General features: G+C 45.2%; 1 protein-coding gene across 1 annotated transcript in view; it reads right to left on the bottom strand.

Annotated features, from left to right (window-relative positions):
* Positions 1-22,603, bottom strand: part of LOC115464394 (histo-blood group ABO system transferase-like) — an 80,041-nt gene that overhangs the window by 44,149 nt on the left and 13,289 nt on the right. Inside the window, exon 2 of the mRNA XM_030194776.1 lies at positions 6,238-6,324. Within this exon, the coding sequence (XP_030050636.1) occupies positions 6,238-6,305 (68 nt within the window). The 5' untranslated portion in view covers positions 6,306-6,324. The remainder of the gene's footprint in view (positions 1-6,237; positions 6,325-22,603) is intronic.

Below are 22,603 nucleotides of genomic sequence, written 5' to 3' on the forward strand. Positions count from 1 at the left end.
CCCTCCCCCTGAGAACCCCACCCAGTCCCTTCTCCCCTCCCCGTCTCCCATCTGAGATCCCCACCCAGTCCCCTTCTCCCCTTCCTCCCCTGTCTGAGACCCCACCCCAGTCCCCTTCTCCTCCCCTCCCTGTCTGAGACCCCCACCCCAGTCCCCTTCTCCCCTCCCCTGTCTGAGATCCCCACCCCAGTCCCCTTCTCCCCTCCCCTTTTCCCCTCTGAACACCCCACCCCAGTCCCTATCCCCTCTCCTTCCCCACCTCAGTCCCATTCTCACTACTGTCTGAATCGGCGAAGCAGCATCGCAGGCAGCGCCTCGTCTGCCCTGCTTGTAAAAATCAAATCTCCTCGTCTTGACGTCGACTCGGGCCTTCCAATCAATCACTATGTCCCGCCCGCCCTCGCGGGATTTACCTTAGAGGAGGGCGGGACATAGTGATTGATTGGAAGGCCCGAGTCGACGTCAAGACAAGGAGAAGGAGATTTGATTTTTTTCACAAGCAGGGCAGGCGAGGCGCTGCCCGCGATGCTGCTTCGCCGATTTTTGTTTAAAGGAGGCGGCGGGAGCGGAGCACCCCCCACCCACTGGCACCCGGGGCGGACCGTCCCCACCGCCCCCCCCTTGGTATGCCACTGAGTGGAGTGGAATGGGTAGATGTGAATCACTTGTTTACTTTTTCCAAAAATACTAGGACTAGGGGGCACGCGATGAAGCTACAAAGTAGTACATTTAAAACGAATCGGAGAAACGTTTTTTTCACTCAACGTGTAATTGAATTCTGAAATTCGTTGACACAGAATGTAGTAAAAGCAGTTAGCTTAGCGGGGTTTAAAAAAGGTTTGGATAGCTTCCTAAAGGAAAAGTCCATAGACCATTATTATAATGGACTTGGGGAAAATCCACTGCTTATTTCTAGGATAAGCAGCATAAAATGTATTGTACTTTTTTGGGATCTTGCCAGGCACTTGTGACCTGGATTGGCCACTGTTGGAGACAGAATGCTGGGCTTGATGGACCTTTGGTCTGTTGCAGTATGGCAATACTGTTTACTTATAAGGACCTCTTCGCCATCCACTGGTGCCTGCCTTTTATATTATTTGATAAATTATCCCTTCCATCCTTTGCCCCTACCACAAATATACTCTATGCTCTATATCCCTGCACTGTATATTTCTGCTGTTTCTCCCCCTCTTCTCTGATTTTTCTGGCTGACATTTTCACTTTCCTATACACAATGAAGTTCCTTTCTCTATTCCTAAATTATTTTGCTGTGAACCGCCTTGCTGTATTGTACTAAGGGGTGATCTATCAAATCCTAATAAACCATATCCATTAGTGGCTGTCCATGCATGCTTGAGTTCTGCCTGTCTTTTGTGTCCTGTAGCCTCCACTGGAGGTCTGTCCCAGAGATCCACTTCTCCTTCAATGAAAAAGAATTTTCTAATTTCCTTTTGTGTTTTCTACTTTCATCTTCATATGATAGCTCCTTTACGGGTCCTTATACTAAGGTACATTGAAAAATGGCCTGCGGTAGTGAGGCATGGGTTTTGGTTGCGCGCCAAGATTATTTTTCAACACACTTGTAAAAATGCCTTTTGGGGGGGGGGGGGGGGTAAGAAAATCGATGTGTGACAAAATGAAAATTGGTATGCGTCCATGTTTGGACTGAGACCTTACTGCCAGCCATTGACTTAGCGGTAAAGTCTCACACATTAACCAGGCAGTAACTGTCAACGCGCATCAAATGCCGATTACCACCCTGTGCGCCAGAAATAAAAATATTTGCTGCCGTGTGTATTGGACGCGCATCAAAAATGAAATACTGCCCGGACCACGTGATAGCCAGGCAGTAACTCAGAATTGACACATCATGGGCGCAAGTAAGTGCTTACGTGGCTTAGTAAAGACCCCCTTAATTCTTTGATAGCAAGAACTGGAAAAGTTGAACACGTCAGATTGTTATAAATCTCCATCAGATTCCATTGGTTACACACACACACACACACACTAACCAGGCCCTGTTTACTAAGGTGCACTTGCGTTTTTAGCACATGTTAAAAACGCTTAGAGGGGCATAATGAATGGGGCGCCCAAGTTTTCCTGAGGACGTCCCAGCGAAGGGGCGGGGAAAACGTATTATCGAAACAAGATGGGCGTCCATCTTTCATTTCGATAATATGCTCGGGGACACCCAAATCTCAAATTTAGGTCGACCTTAGAGATGGTCATCCTTAGAGATGGTCGTCCCAGTTTTCGGTGATAATGGAAACCAAGGACGCCTATCTCAGAAATGACCAAATCCAAGCCATTTGGTCGTGGGAGGAGCCCGCATTCGTAGTGCACTGGTCCCCCTCATATGGCAAGGACACTAACTGGGCACCCTAGGGGCACTGCTGTAGACTTCAGAAATTGCTCCCAGGTGCATAGCTCCCTTACCTTGGGTGCTGAGCCCCCTTCCCCCCCAAAAAAAAACCAAAACCACTACCCACAACTGTACAACACTACCATAGCCCTAAGGGGTGAAGGGGGCACCTACATGTGGGTACAGTGGGTTTCTGGTGGTTTTGAAGGGCTCACATTACCACCCACAGTGTAACAGGTAGGAGGGGGATGGCCTGGGTCCGCCTGCCTGAAGTGCACTGCAGTACCCACTAACACTGCTTCAGGGACCTGCCTACTGCTGTCAGGGAGCTGGGTATGACATTTGAGGCTGGCAACAAATATTTAACCAGTTTTTTTTTTTTAGGGTGGGAGGGATTTGGTGACTACTGGGGAAGTAAGGGGAGGTCATCCCCGATTCCCTCCGGTGGTCATCTGGTCAGTTGGGGCACCTTTTTGAGGCTTGGTATAAAAAGGAAAATGGACCAAGTAAAGTCGGCCAAGTGCTCATGAGGGACGCCCCTTCTTTTTTCCATTATCGACGAGGACGCCCATGTGTTACGCTCACCCCAGTCCCGCCTTCGCTATGCTTCCGACAGCCCCTTTGAACTTTGGTCGTCCCCCACGATGGAAGAAAGCAGTTGAGGACTCCCAAAATCAGCTTTCGATTATGCCGATTTGGGCGACCCTGGGAGAAGGACGCCATCTCCCGATTTGTGTCGAAAGATGGGCGCCCTTCTCTTTTGAAAATAAGCTGTTAACATGCCTCCCAGTGTGGCTTAGTAAACAGGGCCCTAACCATCAGTAAATATAGAAATAAGGACCAAAAATTAGAAATGGGAATCCTGAAAAGCCACAGTACCTGTGAGCAATAGAACACAAGAGGAATACAAATCAAAGTGTATTTCTTTTGTACTCAGCAAAATACTAAGATGTATGAAATACACCATTCCCAAACTGATATTTTTTCCAGTCATTAAAGCTGAAATAAGATGTGTTCTTTTTCTTTTTTTTACCAATGTTTGTGAGCGATTTTAATTCTAAAGTGTTTTTTTTTTTTTTTTTAATTTCTAAGAGCCTCAGTTTGGCTTCCAGACACCTCTCTCCCACATGGACCAAGACATAAGGCTCCTGCCCATAAATCTTATCTAGGTGATGTGTGAGGTTTGCCACCTTCACATCAGGCAGACAAGTGACCAAAGGATTCTCAGGTCACTAGTCACATAGCTATCTACATGCCTAAGGATTGAATCTCCAATTAAATGGCCTAACCCTTCCCTCCTGGGTAGAAGCCCTGGAGACACACCCTGGCTGTGAGACTCCTCCGTTCCCTGAATGCTAGGAGCTCTTACACTGAGTAGACACATGTGACCTCTCATGAACTGGGAGATAATCAAACATGTGACGCACTGTGAAAAAGACTAGATAGCTCCCATCTCGCTGCTGGAATATCTTAAAATAAAGATATCCCCCAATATTCAGCCGATGACAGTCAGCATTTTTTAATACTCTTACATCACTGACTGACTTGGCCCTAATGTTCAGTGCCTGTGCCGGACATTAGGGGCTAAATATGGGTGGGGAGGTTGCTGGAGGTTAGGGAACCCTAGCCAATAATCAACCACGGCCCGCATAAGAGAGTTATGCAAGCCCGGGCTGAATATCAGCCGGGACCCACATAACTTTTTTTGTTTTAACCTACCCCCCACCCCCACCCCCTGAGCCCTTACAAAGCACCTTCCTTCCCTCCCTGCGGCCCGCCACAACAATTGAATCCTTGCCACCCCCAGGAGATCCAACCCCCCCCCCCCCCCCCCACTGCCGTATAGGCAGGCTCCCCTCCCGGGCCTACCTTATGTCCCGGGTGATCCTTAGGGTCATTGGGGGCAGGAGTGAAGGCCACTCACTCCTGCCTCTTTGGCCTCTAGAAGAAAAATGGCTGCTGCAACCTCTCACAGCAGCACATGGTACTACACAAAGTATCATGACCTGAAACGAGGTTCACAGCCGCCATTTTCATCTAGCAGCTGCAAGGGGCAGGATGTGAGGGGGGGTTGACCTCCCGGGGGTGTGGGCAGGGCCGTGCCTAGGGTCTCCGGCGCCTCCTGCAGTTGGCCCGCGCCCGCCCCCGCCCCCCCACCCGGAAAACGATCGCTACACTACCCGCCCTCTTCTCCCAGATCCTTTTCTTTTTGTTAAATTTACCTCTGTCCGGCGGCAGCGTAGCGTTAGTGAGAAGGAGGCGGTGCTCCCCCGGCCCGACGTGTCAGTCTTCCCTTCGCTCAGTTCCCGCCTTCTTCTGACGTCATTCTGATGTCAGAAGAAGGCGGAACTGAGCGAAGGGAAGACTGACACGGTCAGGGCGGGGGAGCGCGCCTCCTTCTCACTACGCTACGCTGCCGCCGGACAGAGGTAAAATAAACAAACAAAAAAAAGGAAAAGGATCTGGGGAGAAGAGGGCGAGGTAAGCATGGTGCGGCGGGGCGCCCCCCAGAGGATGGCGCCCTCCTGCCATGCTTACCTCGCTTACCGTGTTGACACAGCCCTGGGTGTGGGAAGGAAGGAGAGGGCTTTGTAAGGGGGCTTGGGGGGGGGGTGGTTAAAACAACAACAAAACGTTACGCAGCTGCTGGCCAGTATTTAGTGCCAGCACCTGCATAGCTACTTGTAAGTAGCTTAATTTAGGACAGCTTATATGTGCTGGCACCCACATAACCCCAGCGCTTGCCCCGTCCCATCCCAGACCTGCCGCTTTTTTTGTGAGTGGTCAGAGATGATATTCAGCCGCACTGCCTAGTTTGGTGCCACAGTATATTGGGGGTTTAAGCGGACCCAGTGGATTTAAGCGGGCAAGAGCCTCTGCTGCCCATTAATCCCTTTGAATATCGGCCCAATTATCAACACTATACAAAAATGTGCAGAGGTGACTAGTGTAATAATCAGGTAAATCTATACAAACACGTTTAAACACTAGTCAATCATAGGCTGTCAAAACTTATGTGGTGTTTCACAAGGAGAAAATCCCTCAGAAACCTTTTGGATTTGCACAAATCCTAGGTTTACAATGGCAGGACTTTTATGCCATTGTTAAGTTTCTATCATCAGGAAAAAAAATCTCCTTTTTGCTTTATTACTTTTTGATGTATTTTGACTCAATTTAACATTCAAAGTATCTATATTCGCTTCTTATATTTATATATCAGCGCCAGTCCTGCCATTATAAACCTAGGATTTGTGCAAATCCAAAAGTCTACCTCTTCCAAAGTTTAAAAGTAATTTTCCAATCACCAGTTAAATTCTTTCCTCAATGGAAAGTTCTTTCAAAGCACCTCATCTTTACTAAAGTGCAATAAGTGAGTGCTGCAGTTCAGGAGTGTCCCGAACTGGAATCATGCCCTGTGCAGCATGTCCCTCTGGTGTCCCCACCCCACCCATTTCACTGCAGCCATCACAGGGGAGACAAAAGACGGGGAATGATTTTTGCACCCCCATCTCCCTTGCACCCTGTGCAACCACACTGCTTGCACTGAAATCCAAAATAGTAGCGGAAAGACCACAGCTCTCCTTTGCCCTGCACATAAGGGTCCAAGGGGAGGCGAGCGTTAGCAGGATCCTCGAGATTCCTTTGGGTGGGAACGGAAATCTTCCCTGCTGGACAGTTGCATCTTAAGAAGTATAGCAGTGTCTTCAAGGTCATCTGAATGGAGAGGGTAAGTAAATAATTACCAAGAAACAATGACAAATGCATGGAAGGATTCAAGGAATGAATGCTGGAAGAAAGGCAGCAGGGAATATTAGAATAGGAGTGATATGAAATGAAGACAATGAATGAATTACTGAAGGATGAATTGTACCTACTTTGACATTAAAAATCCAATCATGGTCCCCATGATGAAAATTATCAATGAGACAAATGGTTTACTCATGTTTTGAAATATCTTCAACCTGAAAATAGAGAAGGGATGCAGTTAAAAGTAAAATGATGGATCAGCAAGAGGTGCTTTAAGGTCTCAAAAGCTTTAACTGCAGCATCTTATTGTTGTCCTTCAGATATCACAACCTATCAAAATTCCCATTTTCTTCAGGATCAATATGGCAATTAGAGCCTTAGACCACATGACATTAAAATGTTAAGTAGAAAAGAGGAGTAATGTGGTTACTTTTTCATGCTTACTTTATAGCTAATTTTCAAGGGAAATTACCCAGATACTTTCCCTTTGAAATAAGCTAGTTGTAGGTAGGGGTAAGAGTGGCCTAGTAGTTAATTCAACAGGCCGGGAACCACAGAAGCCAGGTCTCAAACCACACATTTCCCTTTGACATTCCATCTGACTGCGGGCAAGTTACTTCATCTCCCGCTTCCTTAAGTAACCATTTTGCTTGAAAACTTTTCCGGGCAAAAATTGGAAAGGTAATCTAAAATACACAGCTACTCTAAAAGCATTCGTATAGTTTACATCTGCTATTTTATCTGTGCAGCAGAGGGCATAAAATAACTCTTCTTTTTTGAAAATGCCAATTGCATGTGCATGTTTATCCCTCAATGTGAATATGCCCAAAGGAATGCTCCTTTGTAATGCAGCTAAAAGTATATGTGTAGAATGCATGCAGTTTTTAGCTATTTTTAGGCAAATTTACCAAGGTATATTGTTATTTTTGAAGGTAATGTAGAAATCTCTAAAGCTCTGACTTGCTTAGGTGGCAGAGCCCTTCAGTGACTGTAGAAGGGTATTGCATTGCAACCCTTCTGTACCACTTACAGGGGTCCTTTTACTAAGCCGCGATAAAAAGTGGCCTGCTGTAGTATGGATCTGTGTTTTTGGTGCACTCCAGGCCATTTTTTACCGTGTCTGAGGAAAAGGGCATTTTTTAATGGGCCGGGAAATGAGTGTGCGCTAAAATCAAAACTAGCGCATGCCTATTTATGGCCTGAGCCCTTACCGCCACCCAGTGATCTAGCGGTAAGGGCTCACTCCCTACATGTTCGGTAACTGTTCAGTGAATGCCAACTGCCAATTCCCGCTGGAAACACCGTGTGCAGTAGAAAATTAAAAAAATAACACCATCACACTACAAGACAGGAGAGGGGGTTTTGAACTTCCCCAGTCTTGGATCCAGCAAAGCATATGGTGGCATTGGTAACTTAGGCCACTGTATTACATTAATGCATAGGAGGATTAAGAAAGCCAAGAGCACGGACCCTAAAATATCCAGAAGGAAAAGGGTGCCCCTGTTCTTGGACAATAGGAGAAGATACAGCAGAAGATCCTGAGAGCTGTTCCACAGGAGAGTCTGCAATCACATTTGAGGTCAGTCTCTTGCTCTAGACTAGATTTGGATTCTAGGAGACAGGGGGTTCCCTAGGGGAGTGATTTCCTGGAGGAGCAAGTGTATTTTTATATTTTCCTACTCTGCTGATTTGTGAACTTTGCTTCATATCTGCCATTCTACCTCATTTTATATAAAGTACTGATTCAGAACACACACAGATCTGGTCTTTAAATTTGTGGATGTGGATGTGTGTGGAGAGGAGGGAGCGGATCCTGGTGCCAAAAGCTTTCCAGTTTAACTGGACCTGTCCTGGAACCTGAATTATCCCAGAGAGTTACACCTGAAAATTACACTGATGCCTCCCTGCAGCTGTGCCCCTGCTTGCCTTAGTAGCTGCTATAAAGTTCCCCAGCCTAGTAGGTGTTACAGTAATTTATAGCTGAGTACCTATAAAAGAATTTTTTTAAACATGCCTATTTTATAAATAATCATAGAAATACTGGCCTTTGAAAACCGATCTGAACAATTCTAAATGAATATTCAATCTCCGTTATATACGATGATGAGGTGGGTGTGTAAGTTTTGCTGATTTATTTATTTATTTATTGCATTTGTATCCCACATTTTCCCACCTATTTGCGGGCTCAGTGTGGCTTACAATAAGATATGAATAATAGAAATACATTTGTTACAACTAGGTTATGGATTACATTGAACAGAGTTGTGCGAGACATTCGAATATCATTGGGAATATAACAATGGGACATCAACATAGAAACATTGGAAGGAGACAATGGGAAAAAAGGGCATTGTTAGACACCAAGACATATGGTGTACATAGTTCCGTGAATAGATGTATGATTGACTGGATAACGGGATGAGGGATCAGACGTGGATGTGTATTGCATTGGTGAACAGTGAGTGTGGTCTCTATGTGTTTTGGCTCTTTCCGTAAGTTTGTTCAAACAGGTGAGTCTTCAGTAGTTTACGGAAGGAGGCTTGTTCGTTAATCATTCTTAGGTTGCGCGGTAATGTATTCCAAGACTGCGTGCTCATGTAGGAAAAGGTTGACGTGTGTAGCGTCTTGTATTTCAGGCCCTTGCAAGTTGGGTAGTGAAGGTTGAGGTGAGTTCGGGATGATCTTTTAGCGTTTCTGGGTGGTAGGTCTATTAAATCAGACATGTACGCTGGGGCTTCACCGTAAATGATCTTATGGACTAATGTGCAAACTTTAAAAGTAACGCGGTCCTTGAGTGGAAGCCAATGTAGTTTCTCTCGAAGTGGTTTTGCCCTTTCATATCTAGGTTTTCCGAAGATGAGCCTGGCTGCTGTGTTCTGGGCTGTTTGAAGTTTCCTCAGTATTTGCTCTTTGCAGCCTGCGTATAATGAGTTGCAGTAGTCCAAGTGGCTAAGGACGAGGGATTGCACTAGGCTGCGGAAGACGAATCTTGGGAAGAATGGTCTTATCCTTTTCAATTTCCACATGCAGAAGAACATCTTCTTGGTTATGTTGTTTGCGTGGGTTTCGAGTGTTAGGTGGCGGTCGATAGTCACTCCAAGGATTTTTAGCGTTTCTGAGATTGGGAGTTTAGGTTGGTGTGTTTATCACGTTGAATTCAGTTGTGTTGTATTGGGAAGAGAATATCAGGCATTGGGCTTTTTCTGCGTTTAGTTTCAGGCGGAATGCATCTGCCCATATGTTCATGATGTGTAGACTTTGATTGATTTTGTTGGAGATTTCTTTGGTGTCTTGTTTGAATGGGATGTATATTGTCACATCATCAGCGTATATATACGGGTTGAGGTTATGGTTTGATAGGAGTTTTGCTAAATGGATCATCATTAGGTTGAATATAGTTGGTGAGAGAGGTGATCCTTGTGGGACTCCACATTCAGGTATCCATGCCTTGGACGTGGTTGAATTTGATGTGACTTGATACGAGCGCAGGGTTAAGAACCCCTTGAACCAGTTTAGGACATTTCCTCCGATGCCAAAGTATTCAAGTATGTGTAGTAGGATTCCATGGTCAACCATGTCGAAGGCGCTTGACATGTCAAATTGTAGGAGGAGTATATTGTTGCCGGTTGCAATTATTTGTTTGAATTTGGTCATAAGGGTGACTAATACTGTTTCTGTGCTGTGATTCGAACGGAATCCTGATTGGGCATCATGCAGTATTGAATGTTTGTCTAGATAGTTTGTGAGTTGTTTAGTTACCATACCTTCGGTTATCTTGGTTATTAGTGGTATGGATGCTATTGGCCTGTAGTTGGTTATTTCGCTCGTGTTTTTCTTTGTATCTTTAGGAATTGGTGTGAGTAAGATTTTTCCTTTTTCTTTTGGGAAGAGTCCATTTTGTAGCATGTAGTTTATGTGGTTTGTTAGGTTTATTATGAATTATTGAGGAGCAGATTTCATGAGGCTATTTGGACATATGTCTAGTTTGCAGTTGGATTTGGCATATCTTTTGAGAGTTTTAGAGATGAGGTCTTCAGATAATAGTTCAAATTCGGTCCAGGTTCTGTCTGCTGGGTGTGTTCCTTCTTCTGGATCTAGACAGTCTAGGAGAGTGGTGTATTCTATAGGGCTGGCGGGTATTTTTTGTCGTAATAGTATAATTTTCTCCTTGAAGTATTTCGCAAGGTTGTCGACACTTGGTATATCTTTGCCGTTGGTTGTAACAGGTGTGGTGTCTAACAGTTTGTTCACGAGGTTGAAGAGTTTATGTGTGTCTTTGTAGTTTGGTCCTATTAATGTTTTATAATGTAGTCTTTTTGTCTGTTTGATGGTGTATTTGTATTTTCTCCGAAGTTGTTTCCAGTCATTTAGTGTTTGTTCGTCTCTCTTTTGTTCCAAGCTCGTTCAAGTCTCCTGACTTGTGTTTTCAGTTTTTTCAGCTCTTCGGTGAACCATGGATTTGCATTTTTCCTGTGTGATGTTCTGGTTTGGGCTGGGGCGATTTTGTCTAATGTTGTTGTGCTTATATCATCCCATTCTTGGAGGAATTGGATGGTGTCAGCGTTTGTAGTCCATTCACTCTGGTAGATCTGTTGCCAGAATGTTGTGGGGTCTATTTTTCCTCTCGTTGTGTAGGTTGTTCGCTCATGTTTATTGATTGTGTTTAGTTGTGTTTTTCGCCAGTAAAGAGTGACATTTGCTTTATGGTGGTCTGACCATAATGTAGGTGTCCATCTTGTGTTAGTGAGTGTGATAGTTGAGTCCGGTTCGAATCTTTGTTATGATATCTAGTGTGTGTCCTTTTTCGTGGGTTGGTTTAGAGTTGGGTATCAGTGAGAGGCACCGCTGAGGTCCATATATGTTATTTGTATATAACAGAAATTGAATATTCATTTGAAATTATTTTATAAATAAAACATGTATGTCTTTTTAAGACAGGGTCTCAGAAGTAGCAACAGTAGCACCTAAATGATCTTGAGCAAAGTCATACCTGCTTCAGTGTATGCTCTCTATGCAGGTAAAAGTGTATTTTGTAAATTACACACGTACCTCATAGCTCCACCCGATTGTACATAAAGATGCACCTACAATGGGCACAAAGTCAGTACTCATCCAGATCATCATCATCAATGCAAAGACCAAGATCAACAACAGAGAAGATTCCTGCCAGCTACCTACAGAGGCAACCTGATATCAACGGACTAAGGTTGTATGCCTTCGTTCATTCTAAAAATATGAACAATCACCGACTGTTATTCAGCCTGCGGGAGGCAAGCTGGCTAAGTGTCACGATCGGTGCAGAGTAAGGATATTCAATGCCAGGCCATTTCCGGTGACAGGCACTTAATATCTGGGGTGGGGGGGGGGGGCGGTTACCAGCTTCAACTTAACCCGCCAAGTCAATATTCATCGCTGGCCGGTTAAGTTTATAGCAACCAAAGATAGGCCTCCTATTTTGGTGGCCCAATTTGACCACTAAACGTAGCCGGCCAAGCACTGAATAATTGCAGATAGCCGGTTCTATCATACAATATAGCCAGATAGCTTCTAAGGGGGAGATTCTATATATGGCACCTGGGAAATACGTGTGGTATATGGTTCAATATTTTTATTGATGATATTAAACAGAAACAACATATCCAATCTCAAACACAACAGAGATGCCACCATCAGAGCATTCAACCTTGACATTAGAAAGGAAGAAACAATGTTAAGCTATCATCATCCATTTTGCTAACAATCCCTTCCTTACCCCCACCCCTCCCACCCTTCTACCCCCTTCCTATATTGTAACAGATTAAATTATAATAAAAGGACAGAAACATTATCAGCAGTACTATATGTAAATCTTAACCAAGTAACTTGATAAAACACCTTTCAACTAGTTATTCAATTACCCCCCCCTCCCCCCACCCTTATGAATACATTAGTGTAACTTGTACAAAAGTGTATCTTGGAATGGTAAGTGTGGATCAACAGTTTAAAATATAACTTCTCCCTTTATGAGGCAGGGTAGTCAATAATGGTTCCCATCTCGTCCAAAACCTTGTCCCAGGGACACTGTCCCATTGCTTAACGCCACATCTATCCACCCTCATTTGATGTATCATCTGAGTTCTGCAAACTTGCAAAGAGGGGCCCAAAGGGGAGAACCAAGACTTTAAGATGGTATTAATTCCGAAAAACACGGCTATGCTTATAAATCCCTTGAAACCCGCAGGCGGATCCGAGGTGAAAGAGTAACTCTGAAACAGGAGCAGCGGGTCCCATACTAATGAGCAATGCCACATGGACTGAACCTTCTGCAGGATTCCCCTCCAAAATTTTTCCACTGGAGGCAAAGCCAAAACATACAGTGGTGGAAATAAGTATTTGATCCCTTGCTGATTTTGTAAGTTTGCCCACTGACAAAGACATGAGCAGCCCATAATTGAAGGGTAGGTTATTGGTAACAGTGAGAGATAGCACATCACAAATTAAATCCGGAAAATCACATTGTGGAAAGTATATGAATTTATTTGCATTCTGCAGAGGGAAATAAGTATTTAATCCCTCTGGCAAACAAGACCTAATACTTGGTGGCAAAACCCTTGTTGGCAAGCACAGCGGTCAGACGTCTTCTGTAGTTGATGATGAGGTTTGCACACATGTCAGGAGGAATTTTGGTCCACTCCTCTTTGCAGATCATCTCTAAATCATTAAGAGTTCTGGGCTGTCGCTTGGCAACTCGCAGCTTCAGCGCCCCTCCATAAGTTTTCAATGGGATTAAGGTCTGGTGACTGGCTAGGCCACTCCATGACCCTAATGTGCTTCTTCCTGAGCCACTCCTTTGTTGCCTTGGCTGTATGTTTTGGGTCATTGTCATGCTGGAAGACCCAGCCACGACCCATTTTTAAGGCCCTGGCGGAGGGAAGGAGGTTGTCACTCAGAATTGTACGGTACATGGCCCCATCCATTCTCCCATTGATGCGGTGAAGTAGTCCTGTGCCCTTAGCAGAGAAACACCCCAAAACATAACATTTCCACCTCCATGCTTGACAGTGGGGACGGTGTTCTTTGGGTCATAGGCAGCATTTCTCTTCCTCCAAACACGGCGAGTTGAGTTCATGCCAAAGAGCTCAATTTTTGTCTCATCTGACCACAGCACCTTCTCCCAATCACTCTCGGCATCATCCAGGTGTTCACTGGCAAACTTCAGACGGGCCGTCACATGTGCCTTCCGGAGCAGGGGGACCTTGCGGGCACTGCAGGATTGCAATCCGTTATGTCGTAATGTGTTACCAATGGTTTTCGTGGTGACAGTGGTCCCAGCTGCCTTGAGATCATTGACAAGTTCCCCCCTTGTAGTTGTAGGCTGATTTCTAACCTTCCTCATGATCAAGGATACCCCACGAGGTGAGATTTTGCGTGGAGCCCCAGATCTTTGTCGATTGACAGTCATTTTGTACTTCTTCCATTTTCTTACTATGGCACCAACAGTTGTCTCCTTCTCGCCCAGCGTCTTACTGATGGTTTTGTAGCCCATTCCAGCCTTGTGCAGGTGTATGATCTTGTCCCTGACATCCTTAGACAGCTCCTTGCTCTTGGCCATTTTGTAGAGGTTAGAGTCTGACTGATTCACTGATTCTGTGGACAGGTGTCTTTCATACAGGTGACCATTGCCGACAGCTGTCTGTCATGCAGGTAACGAGTTGATTTGGAGCATCTACCTGGTCTGTAGGGGCCAGATCTCTTACTGGTTGGTGGGGGATCAAATACTTATTTCCCTCTGCAGAATGCAAATAAATTCATATACTTTCCACAATGTGATTTTCCGGATTTAATTTGTGATGTGCTATCTCTCACTGTTACCAATAACCTACCCTTCAATTATGGGCTGCTCATGTCTTTGTCAGTGGGCAAACTTACAAAATCAGCAAGGGATCAAATACTTATTTCCACCACTGTATGTCCAAGGGAGACCATCCCACTGCCACACTTCAAGCATGCCCCACTTCCCCCAATCCGTGCCAGCATTGCCCGCCTAGGAGATATATAAAGTCGCAGCAGAAACCGGTAAAGCTTTTCTCTTTGAAATACCGATAGCCGCTGCGAGTACAGAGTCTTTATGAATGCTCGGCACAGCGCTGAGGTAACCCCGCAACCTAGATCATGTGTCCAGCTTTGAGCCAGCCGCTCATAATCAATTTCCTCTGTCGTGTCCTTCAATTGCTGATGATGAAACTTCAGGGATACAGATTGCTGTGAGCCAAGAGAGTATCCCTTTGTCAGGATATCAAGAACATCCTCCGTTAGATCTGTCCACTGCAATGAAAAAATACAGTGTTGCAATTGAAGATAAGCAAAGTATTGCCCAGGATGTACCCCAAATTGCACTTGTAGGTCATTAAACGGTTTAATATGACCTGCTTCGTTAACCACCTGTGCAAGATAGATAATACCCTTCCTAGCCCAGGATCCAAATATACTCAGCCCCTGCCCCGGTGGGAAAGCAAGATTCTGACAAATAGAGAGCAACGGGGTAGTACTGGCGGAAAAATAATGCCTCCTGCACAGCCAGCGCCAAGTGGCTCTTAACGAAGCTAATAAAGGGTGGCGCCGGAATGCATCCCGTGGAAGCCGCCCTCCAGTATGAAGCAATTGACTAAAGTGAAGCTCAGGAAAGATGGAGGTCTCCAATACTGTTAAAGAAAACTCCGACGTCTCTCTGTACCAATCGTTTATGTGACGCATGGAGCAGGCTATCGTGAGAGACTTTATACTCAACAAACCCATCCCCCCACTCTCTCTCGGTGTGGTTAAAGTAGCCATCGGAAGTTTGGGACGTCTCCCCCTCCAAAGAAATGCCTGTATAAGTCGTCCCAAAGCCCGCTCGTCTTTCCTCAGTAAATATAATGGTAACTGCTGAAAGATATATAGCCACTTGGGCACAACAATCATATTGAAAAGTGCGATCCGACCCCACAGAGAGAGTGGCAGATCTCGCCACAACAGGAGCTTTCGTTTCGTATTCTCCAACAGCGGTCCCACATTAGTCGTGTATAATGACTGAGCATCTCTAGTTATGTGTACCCCCAGATACTTCAGATATCCATTTGCCCACCGAAGAGGGAAGCGACCTCTTCAAGATTGTTTTAGTTTCTCATCTATGGCCAGGGCGCATGATTTTTGTAAATTCAAGGAGAATCCTGATACCATACCATACTGCTCTATGACCTCCAGGGCACTACGAAGAGATATTTGCGGTTCAGACAACAGCAACATAATGTCGTCTGCATAAGCGAGAGCAGCCATAGTTTCATTGCCTACTCTAACCCCTGTAACCTCAGGAGTATTATTTAATAATCAGATCAAGGGTTCCAAAGAGATGTCAAACAGAAAAGGTGATAAAGGGCATCCTTGCCGCGTTCCTCTACCCACTCCAAATCTGTCTGAACGACCCCCATTAACCAGCACTTGTGCCTCCATCCCGGAATAAAGGGCTCCTACTGCCCCCAAGACCCACTCCGGCAGGCCCACCCATTCCAGTACCCGAAAAATATCCCCCGATCACCTGGTCAAATGCCTTAGCCGCATCTAGACTGACCAACAGCATAGAGTCGCCCTCCCCACTATTTTGTGCCATCGAGAGGAGAATTCTCCTGACATGCCAAACAGACTTTCGTTTAGGGATAAAACCCACCTGAGCAGGGCTGATAAGAGTCGCCATGTGTGGCGCTAACCTATTAGACAGGATCTTGGCTAAAATTTTAATGTCTAGGTTTATTAAAGAGATAGGCCTGTATGATTCAGGCTCCTCTATGGGCTTGCCGGGTTTAAGTAGGAGAGACAACAGTGCCGTGTTCTCGTGAGCCGGAAATGTGCCCTCCCGTATAACTAAATTGTAATATTCAAATAAGTCTCCCCATATTGTGCCAACCATAACCTTATAAAATTCCACGGAGAATCCATCTATGCCTGGTGCCGAATGAGGCTTCAACCCTTTAATCACCTTCTGGAGCTCTTTAAACTGTAATGGGGCCGCCAGCCCCTCTATCACTGATTCTGTCAATTTAGGCATCCCAGCCCGGTTCAACAGGTCATCAATGTCTGTCTGCTTTGGGGATGCCCGTTCACTATATAAAGATTGAAAGTGATCATGCAGGATTTGGCCAACCTCCGCTGGCCTGTTAGTGACCTTTCCCTGTTTAGTACATAGTGCTGTAATAGAACGGCAGCCCTCCTTGGCTGTCACCAGCCTCGCTAGAAGTCCCCCCGTACGGTTCCCAAAGCGGTGAAAACGGTATTTCTGATACATCAACTGACGCTGAGTCTGCTCATGCAATAGAGTATTGATGGACACTTGTAAAGACACATACACCTCCCTGTTGGATTTAGTAGGGGAGTTCAAGAATACTCTCTTGGCTCTATGCAATTGTTGTTGGAGATTTGAAATACTGGCAGCAACCCTTTTTCTCCTCGCAGTGACATATGAGATAATCTCTCCACGCAGCACCGCTTTCGCGGTATACCAAAGAGCTGCAGGTCAGCATGGTGCCGAGCATTATGACCCTCATATATCTCCCATTTATCACGCAGAAATTTTTGGAAGTCTGGGTCTTTTGCCACATAGCTGGGGAACCGCCACCTACGCACCCCGCAGAATCCACCCGGAGCCTCCACTTCCACCCAGACCGGAGCATGGTCCGATACCACCACCTGTTCCACCTTCGCTCCCGTAACCCAGGGGAACAGGGAAGATGCCACCATAACATAATCAAGTCTGGCCCAGGTCTCATGTGCACGTGACCTATGTGTAAAATCCTTCTCGCTAGGGTGTAACAACCTCCATGGATCAACCAATTTAAGCGATGCCATAAAGGCACTTAATACCTTATCTGGCCCACCTGGGGACCCACTGCTCCTAGCCCCAGTACAATCCATCTCCGGTTCCATTAAGGTGTTCATGTCACCCACAACGCTTATATCCTTATTTTGGTACGGAACCATCACCTTCAGAAGTTCAGGAAAAACTTTTTTAGCAAAGGGGGTCGGGGCATATACATTGAGAAGGTACACTTCATGCCCCTGTATCCATACTTTCAACAAAATATACCGACCCTTCACGTCACATAGGATGACTTCTGCGGTGTAAGCCAGTCTCTTATGAAACAAGACTGCTACTCCACCTCTTCGGGTCCCTGATGATGCAAAGTGAATCTGGCCTACCCATGCCCGTTTTAATTTACTATGTTCTACATCTGAAAGTCTTGTTTCCTGTAAACACACGATATCTGCTTGTAGGCGTCTCATGTGAGATAGAATCTTATGGCGCTTGATTGGGGACGTAATGCCCCCCACATTCCACGAAACTAATTTACAACTAGCCAGTCTCCCAGCTGCCCGGTGAAACCAGCTTGCTTTGTTTGTACCAGCCCGGGGTACCCAGCCCCACCCCCGCGGCCTCCACCATGCTTCTCCCATACCACATACAGCATCCACACTTTCTGTTAAGCCACTTTACACTCATGTACCCCATAGGTATTTCAATGCCAAAATTCCTCCTCCCACCCTCCCCAACGCCCTTACAACAACAGTCCAAAAAACCCAAACACCCTCCCTCCAACCCACCCCTTCCCCCTTCCCCCTGCCTCCCCGCAACCCCCCCCCCTCTGAACCCCTATGCTCCTGGGTGAGACTAACCCCACCAAGGCGAGATCACAACGTGCTAAGATCCCCACCCCCACCCCCGGACCCCCCACCTCTCAACGCATTATACTTATACCATTAATGTATAAACCTCCACACACAAAAGTCCACCAGTCATAAGTAGACCCGATCTGCAGTAGTCTTAGCTTCTTCCATTCCCCTCCACCAGGGATATAACATAACGGTTTCAAGAGGGAGCATTAGCCCCTTTCAGTTCTTGGTTGATGAACTGTAGTGCTAGTTGGTCTGATGTAAAGGGAACCCATTTCCCCGCGTGTTGTATCTTCAACGTGGCTGGATAGAGTAGCATGAACCGCACATTTTTTTTCACCAGTGTTGCACAGATCGGGTGAAATTTCCGCCTTTTCTCCTGAACGCTGGTGGAATAGTCCTGGAATATTCTAACTTGGGCCCCTTCGTATCTCAGAGACTCTCTTTTTTGCCGATACCCCTGCAGAACCTCTTCTTTATGCAAGTAGTTATGTACTTTGATGATAACCACACAAGGTCTCTGGCCATTCAGCTGGGGCCGCCCAAGCCCGTGCGCTCGCTCAATACATAAGGGGCCTCTGCTATCCGACAAAGCAAATTCCTTGGATAACCACTCCTCAAGCATAGTTCCCAGATTCTTATCAGGGATTTTTTCCGACAGGCCAACCAGCCAAAGGTTGCTGTGCCTGGCCCTATTCTCAAGCTTGTCCAGTTTCTCAGCTTGGCCGGCTAGTTGCGCTTTTAAATCTGCAATTTCTGGCTCATAGCGCTGCCAAGTATCTTCTAACTCTGAAATCCTTTTCTCAGCCTCTGTGGTTCTACTAACAATGTCCGCCAGCCTCCCATCCAACTTTTCTAGCCGGCCCTCCAATGAGGAGAATCGGGGCTCCAGCGCGGTTCCAACTGCTGCTACAAGCTGTGCCAGTTGCCGTTCGGTAAATTCCGCCTCTCTGTGAGATGACACGCCCGCCATCTTGGATTCACTGCTAATCAAAGAAGGGGATTTTTCTTTCTCACTTTTCACGGTCTTCCTGGTTCCTCCGAGCGGCATGGGTACAAGGTACTGTTCCATGCACTCTACCCGAATCTCTAGCAGTGCAGGTTCCGCTTGTGTGAAGGTTTTAATGAGGCACAGAGCCAGAAATGAGCGGGAATCTCGGAGCAGTACAAAAACACTGTTACTGCTCCCACCGCATCACGTGATCTCTCATACGTGTGGTATATAAAATACACTTAGTTGATATCTCAGCGCCTAAAACTAAGTGCATCTGTCATGAAACGCCTAGCCACCTACCTGGGGTTACCCCGTGGCCACTTAGAGGGTCTATCTCCAGTACAGCTTAGGTCCACCTGCACCTGCTACTTGTATTGTACACTAGCACCCTCCTCCCACCGACTGGGTCACAACCGCTTCTGGGCGAGTCTTCCACTCTCAAGTTATCCACAGTGATTTCTAAACTACTGGACTCCACACGCTCAATGGTCCCACAGTTCCCAGAATGCACTCACAGACCCAACACACAAACCACCAGGATTCTTTATCAGTCCAGACAATGAGGCAATAAACTGAAAATTATTTATTGTTTTAAAAATTGATCAGTGTAACATAAAAAGTGCAATCAGTAAACAATAACAGGTAACTGAAATATGGATCAATTATAACCGTAACTAAACATTTGTTTACTTTCTAGAAAGTACCAGGGGAGATCAAGACACATAGCTGCTCACCAGTTATCAAATATAACTGTGTTACAGGACTTTAGCAAATAGTTTTCTCTCTCTCTTCTCCCGGGCTGAAAGTGGAGCAAAAGCCAGTACAATCCAAATGAAATGAGTTCCTGGGCCAATCAGAGCGTAGAACAAGTTTCATAAATAGCTGGTTACATCACTACAGGCATTTCCTTTATCTGGTGTGCTAACTAAAAGAAGGAACGGTCATTCCTCTGTAACAGTTTTATACATAAATGTGCACCACCTGCTGGCCAAACTAGAGAAATACACTTCAAGAAATATTCAATAAAATTTACAGGCTTAATATCCACTGTTTTGTCACACCTCCATCCTTAAGAGAGAGACCTCTATGAGAATCAAGATGGCGTCAAGAGCAGATGTCGGGACTCTCAGCTCCTGAATGCTCAACAAGCGAACTGACGAGCAACTATTTTTCCCGACTTGAGATGGGGAAAAGAAAAGGGAAAACGGCGGTTACTACTCCAAGGTACCGCCATCAACCCCTGTCCTTCACCAGATGACTTTGCAGGGCTTTTGGACTGGAGTCCCTGGAGAGCAGACACCCACTTTGATTGGTTCAGCACCATCTAGCGCCAAACGCAGCACTGAGGGAGTGACGCTTAGCCCCCCCGTCTCTCACCGCACCTCCACAACCCGGAAGCAATTCGTTAGTCATGGGAGAGCAGCGTCTGGAGCCCTTGGAGTTACCTAGAGCCTCGGCATTGGTAGAAGGAGGCCCCATGACTACATCAACCCCGGGCAAAGAAACATCGTTGCAGGAACCCCCTCGGGGAACCATGCATAGTATCCCGGAGATCGGAACTGTGAGTATCGGAGGATTAATAAGACCAAATGTGGTGACTATGGATTCACTATGGGATGCCATCCAGGGCGTGAACAGTACATTACTTTTGATGAATGCTTCTTTCAAGAATGAAATAACGGATTAAAAAAAATCTAATCAGATATTGAGCGCTCAGTTTCAAGAACAGAGTGTTAAGAACTTGAAAACAGAAGGAGATATTGCTAAACTTCAAAATACAATGGAAGCTTTAATCAAAGAACAAGAAATTCAGGAAAGAAAGATGGAATTTTTAGAAAATAATGTATGAAGAAATAACTTAAGATTCCTTAACTTTCCAAAATCTCCTTTGATTAATGTCCTTGATATGCTTAAGAAATACTTTAAAGATGTTTTGGAGATACCAGAAGAGGCTTACCCTCCTATAACACAAACACAATATATAACGGGTATATCTGGTTTACCTAAAGATAAAAACCAACCAGCTACATCTAAAGACTTGAATTTAACTGAATTTCTGGAGTCTTCACTCGAATTGATTCAGAACGGACAACATTACTGGTCACATTTGCGCTTGAATATGATCGTAACAATATCTTAAGGTTTTACTTTAGACATATTAATGAGTTATTTTTGGGACAAAAAATACAAGTTTTTCCAGACTTAGCGCGTGCCACTCAAAAGAAAAGGAAGGAATTCTTAACTTATAAACCTAGAGTTTTGAAGTTAGGTGGTTCCTTCACTTTAAAATTTCCTTGTCGATGCTGTATTTCTTATGAATTGGTTAACTATCTTTTTTTTTATCCTAAAAAATTACTTGAATTCATCGAATCAAAAGAAAAAGCTGTACCGCCATTAGAGATGACCCCATAGTTTTGAAGAGTGCTGTTAAATTGGCTGTGGACGGTTTGCTTTCCCGTTTGCTAGTTTAATAATTATGTAATAATTCCTTAGGATTTCTTAGCTCTTGATTCATTTGATTGTGGACAAAATGAAAAATTTATTTTCCCTTATCTTTATGAGGTATTTTGTAATGCCGTATGTTTATTTCTGATATTGCCATACATTTATGTTTTGTTATTAATATAAATGTGAAATGAATAAATAAAGTATACAAAAAAAAAGAGAGAGACCTCTACAGACCACGGATCAGGTCTTAAGAGAGAGACCTCTACAGACCACGGATTGGGTCTTGATAGTCCAGTGTCAGGGTGGTTCTGGCTCTTCCTTTCATGAGAGGCCATCAGTGTTACCATGTACACTGCCTGTATGGTGAAGTTGTACATTTGTAGGTATAGGCTCCACCTGAGTAGTTTCCCATTCTCTCCTGAGACTCTCTTAAGACAGACCAAAGGATTGTGATCTGTGATGACCGTAAAGTCACACCCATACAGATCTGGTTGTAACTTATTGAGGGTGCACACTAAGGCTGACCACTCTTTTTCAATCGTGGCATATGCTACCGCTCTGAAAAAGAGCTTGCAACTCGGTACACAATGGGGTGCTCCTCCCCCTGCTATTCACTTGGCAGAGTACAGCCCCCAATGTCATATGCTGAGGTATCAGTCTGTACCACAAATCTTTGCTGGTAATCAGGTGCAAACTGCAACTAGTACTGGATCAGTAGCTAATGCTGTCTTTTAGTTTTGAAAGGCTGATTCACATTCTTGTGACCAGATAATGATTCGGGGTAGTCTTTTTTTTAGTCAAGTCAGTCAGGGGCTTGGCTATGGTGCTGTAGTGAGGCACAAACTTCCTGTAATACTCCACTGTTCCAAGGAAGGCCAATACTTGCTTTTTAGTTTGGGGAGTGGGCCAGTTTTGTATAGCTTTCACCTTACTTGGTTCAGGCTTCAGCTGTCCACCTCCCACTCTGTGCCCTAAATATTGCACTTCTGTCACCCCCACCTGACATTTGCTAGATTTTATAGTCAGGTGGGCCTCGCTGATCCGGTCCAGTACTCCACTCAAATGGACCAGGAGGTCATCCCAAGTCTGACTGTACACAGCAATATTTAATTATTTTTATTTGTAGCATTTGTATCCCACATTTTCCCACCAGTTTGCAGGCTCAATGTGGCTTACATTATGCCGTAATGGCGATCGCCATTGACGGATGAGGAGTTACAGATGATATTGCATTGGTACATGGTAAAGTGTAATACAGAGTGGTATTGCAAAGAGTTCCTGCTTGATATAGTAGATTATCCTATAAGTTAAATAGTCAATTATAGAAGAACGTTTCCAGCATGAGAAATAAAGTGGTAGCCCTAGCATGCTCC

The sequence above is a fragment of the Microcaecilia unicolor genome, chromosome 3, assembly GCF_901765095.1.
Source record: "Microcaecilia unicolor chromosome 3, aMicUni1.1, whole genome shotgun sequence".
Classification (NCBI taxonomy): domain Eukaryota; kingdom Metazoa; phylum Chordata; class Amphibia; order Gymnophiona; family Siphonopidae; genus Microcaecilia; species Microcaecilia unicolor.